This window comes from Nicotiana tabacum, chromosome 19 (assembly GCF_000715075.1).
Source record: "Nicotiana tabacum cultivar K326 chromosome 19, ASM71507v2, whole genome shotgun sequence".
NCBI classification, from domain to species: domain Eukaryota; kingdom Viridiplantae; phylum Streptophyta; class Magnoliopsida; order Solanales; family Solanaceae; genus Nicotiana; species Nicotiana tabacum.
In genome coordinates, this window is record NC_134098.1 from 136359848 (window position 1) to 136362371 (window position 2524).

At 37.8% G+C, this 2524-nt stretch overlaps 1 protein-coding gene across 1 annotated transcript; it reads right to left on the reverse strand.

The window, feature by feature from the left end:
* Positions 1 to 325: 325 nt before the first annotated feature.
* Positions 326 to 1225, reverse strand: LOC142173739 (uncharacterized). Its single transcript, XM_075239380.1, has one exon. The coding sequence runs from the start codon at positions 1223 to 1225 to the stop codon at positions 326 to 328; it is 900 nt and encodes a 299-aa protein (XP_075095481.1).
* Positions 1226 to 2524: the final 1299 nt, after the last annotated feature.

Genomic DNA, 2524 nt, shown 5'->3' on the forward strand with positions numbered 1-2524 from the left:
TAAATATAATCGAGAGAGGCATTTATACTATTGTGAGAAATAGAAATTGAAGAATATGTATATCTATTATATAATTAAAATATTAAGTGAAGTCAGGATCCCAACACCTTTTATTATATTTGTGAAAAATAAAATATTTTCTATTGCTCTATTCACGCATTTTTAGTTAGTTAATTCACAAATCAACTCTTTCTGATTTTTTCAAATAGTAATTAAAATAAGAAACGTCTGTAGAATAGATAAACCAATCTCTGTGGGTTCGATATCTTTCTATACTATTATTTGACAAAGTACGAGCAAAACCTATACATACACGAGAAACTCGTCAGTCTTGCTTAAGAAGAGGGCAGTCCTTGATGGAGTGTCCTGACTTCCCGCATTTATGACATAGATTATACCCTCTTGGCTTGCTTAAACTACCCCTCTTTGGGATACCTCCATTTCTGCGAACCATTTTCTGAAATCTCTTTGTCAGATATGCCATATCAGCATCCTCACCTCCCGAGTCATTGTTGCATGTCTTGAGGACCAGGTTTTTCTCTCTTTTGGGCTCTCTTCTTTCATTGTCTTCCCTTTTCTTCATTTCGTACGTTTTCAGATTGCCAACAAGTTCATCAATAGTCAGCTTTTGCAAGTCCTTTGCCTCTGTGATAACGTTCACTTTGCTTTCCCAGGAACTGGGTAGTACACTAAGTATTTTCATGACAAGTTTGTTTCTTGGAATAATTTCTCCAAGAGAGTGAAGCTCATTGATGATAGATGTGAAGCAAGTATGCATGTCTTGGATGGATTCATCGTCCTTCATCCTGAAGAGCTCGCATTCAGTTGTGAGCGTGTTGATCTTAGATTGCTTGACCTGTGTTGTTCCTTCGTGAGCTGTCTGGAGAGCTTCCCAGATTTCTCTGGCTGACTGGCATGCCGATATCCTGTTGTATCCATCAGGACCAATGCCACAAACGAGAATTTTCTTTGTACGAAAATTCTTTTCTATGGCTTTTCGATCAGCGTCATTGAATTCTTTTCTTGTTTTGGGAATGGTTACAGCAGGGTCGCCACTGGTTTTCGAGGGAACGAAGGGTCCATCACAGATGACGTCCCAGAGCTTAGAATCTTCAGCCATGATGAAGTCGTGCATCCTGGTCTTCCACCGTCCATAATATTGGCCTTTAAACCTTGGTGGCATGTAGGTAGACTGACCTTCTTCAAAATTTGGTGGAGCAGCCATGAGGATCCTTTTTATGCATTAGCCTGATAGAAAGAACCTACTCTGATACCAATTGATAGAAACTAAGGGTCCACCAAACTGTATAGAGAACCGGTTCTCTATAAGTTCCCACAGAATACACGCACACTGCAGTAAGTAAATGACACAAAGAAGTTTTACATGAAAAACTCCCAGCTCACAGGATTAAAAACCACGACCTACCCTTGTTGGATTTAAACTTCACTACTGAGCAGACTTTATATTACAACCTATTGTAACCTAGGAATTAACCTCTTAGTACCTCACTAACTTGTAACAACTCTATTACAAGCCACTTTATAATAACTATATTACAAAAACTTACAACTCGACTAACTATAGTCAAGATACAAACACAAGGGTTTATGATTTACAAAGATTTTCTACATAATGCTTCTATCTAAGCTAAGTAGGAATTACAATTAAAGAACTTTAACAAAGGTGCAACACGACTAAGGATATGTAATGACTCAATACAGGAAGTTGGTCCTTCATTATGTTGTTCTTTGTTCTTGATGACCTTGAGAATCACTTGCATGATTTGACACAGACTTGAGAGAATGCTTGATCGATTCTTTAATGTGCAAGTGTTTTGTTTTACCTTGGCTTGCTGTTAATAACTCATTTGTGACGTCACTTGAATGATGCAAGCAAGTTAGGTAAAGGGCATTACCCATAAAGTTGACTGTTGCACTGTTGCATGTGCATGCAACAACTTTACTACTATGGGGAGTTGACTTGTACTGTCACCATAAGAACTGGTGGCCATTTGTTTCCTCTGTTGTTCCTTTGACTCTGAAGAGTTGAACCACGTCCCCGAACTGAGACTTGTTGTTCTTTAAGTACTTGAGAATGTGTAACAGGTTCCTTATCTGGATCTTATCATTAAGTTTGTTAGATCATCAAAACATAACAGGGATACATATATAACCTATCAATTTTTCCCTTTTTGATAATGACAAACTTATAATTGAAGTTCCCTCTAAGAACCAGAATGACATACACATAACATGTATTCCCCCTGAATCTGTTCCCCAGCTATTAACCCCCCCCCTGGCATCATAAAAAGAGCAACAACAAGCAATAGGGGAAAAAAATCCAGCTAGGTTAACTCGTGCCACATGTGTGCACACAAACATGATTAAAAACAGAACATAAGAGCAAGACATACACATCAAAAGGACGAGAAATGCATTAATTTTGGAAATAAACAAGGAGCAGTTCTATTGTTACACAATCACCACAAAATAAAAACAACAAAAAGGTACCATTCATCAAACA

Coding starts and splice junctions, on each gene's coding strand:
- LOC142173739 (XM_075239380.1), bottom strand. CDS start 1,225: ATGGCTGCTCCACCAAATTTTGAAGAAGGTCAGTCTACCTACATGCCA.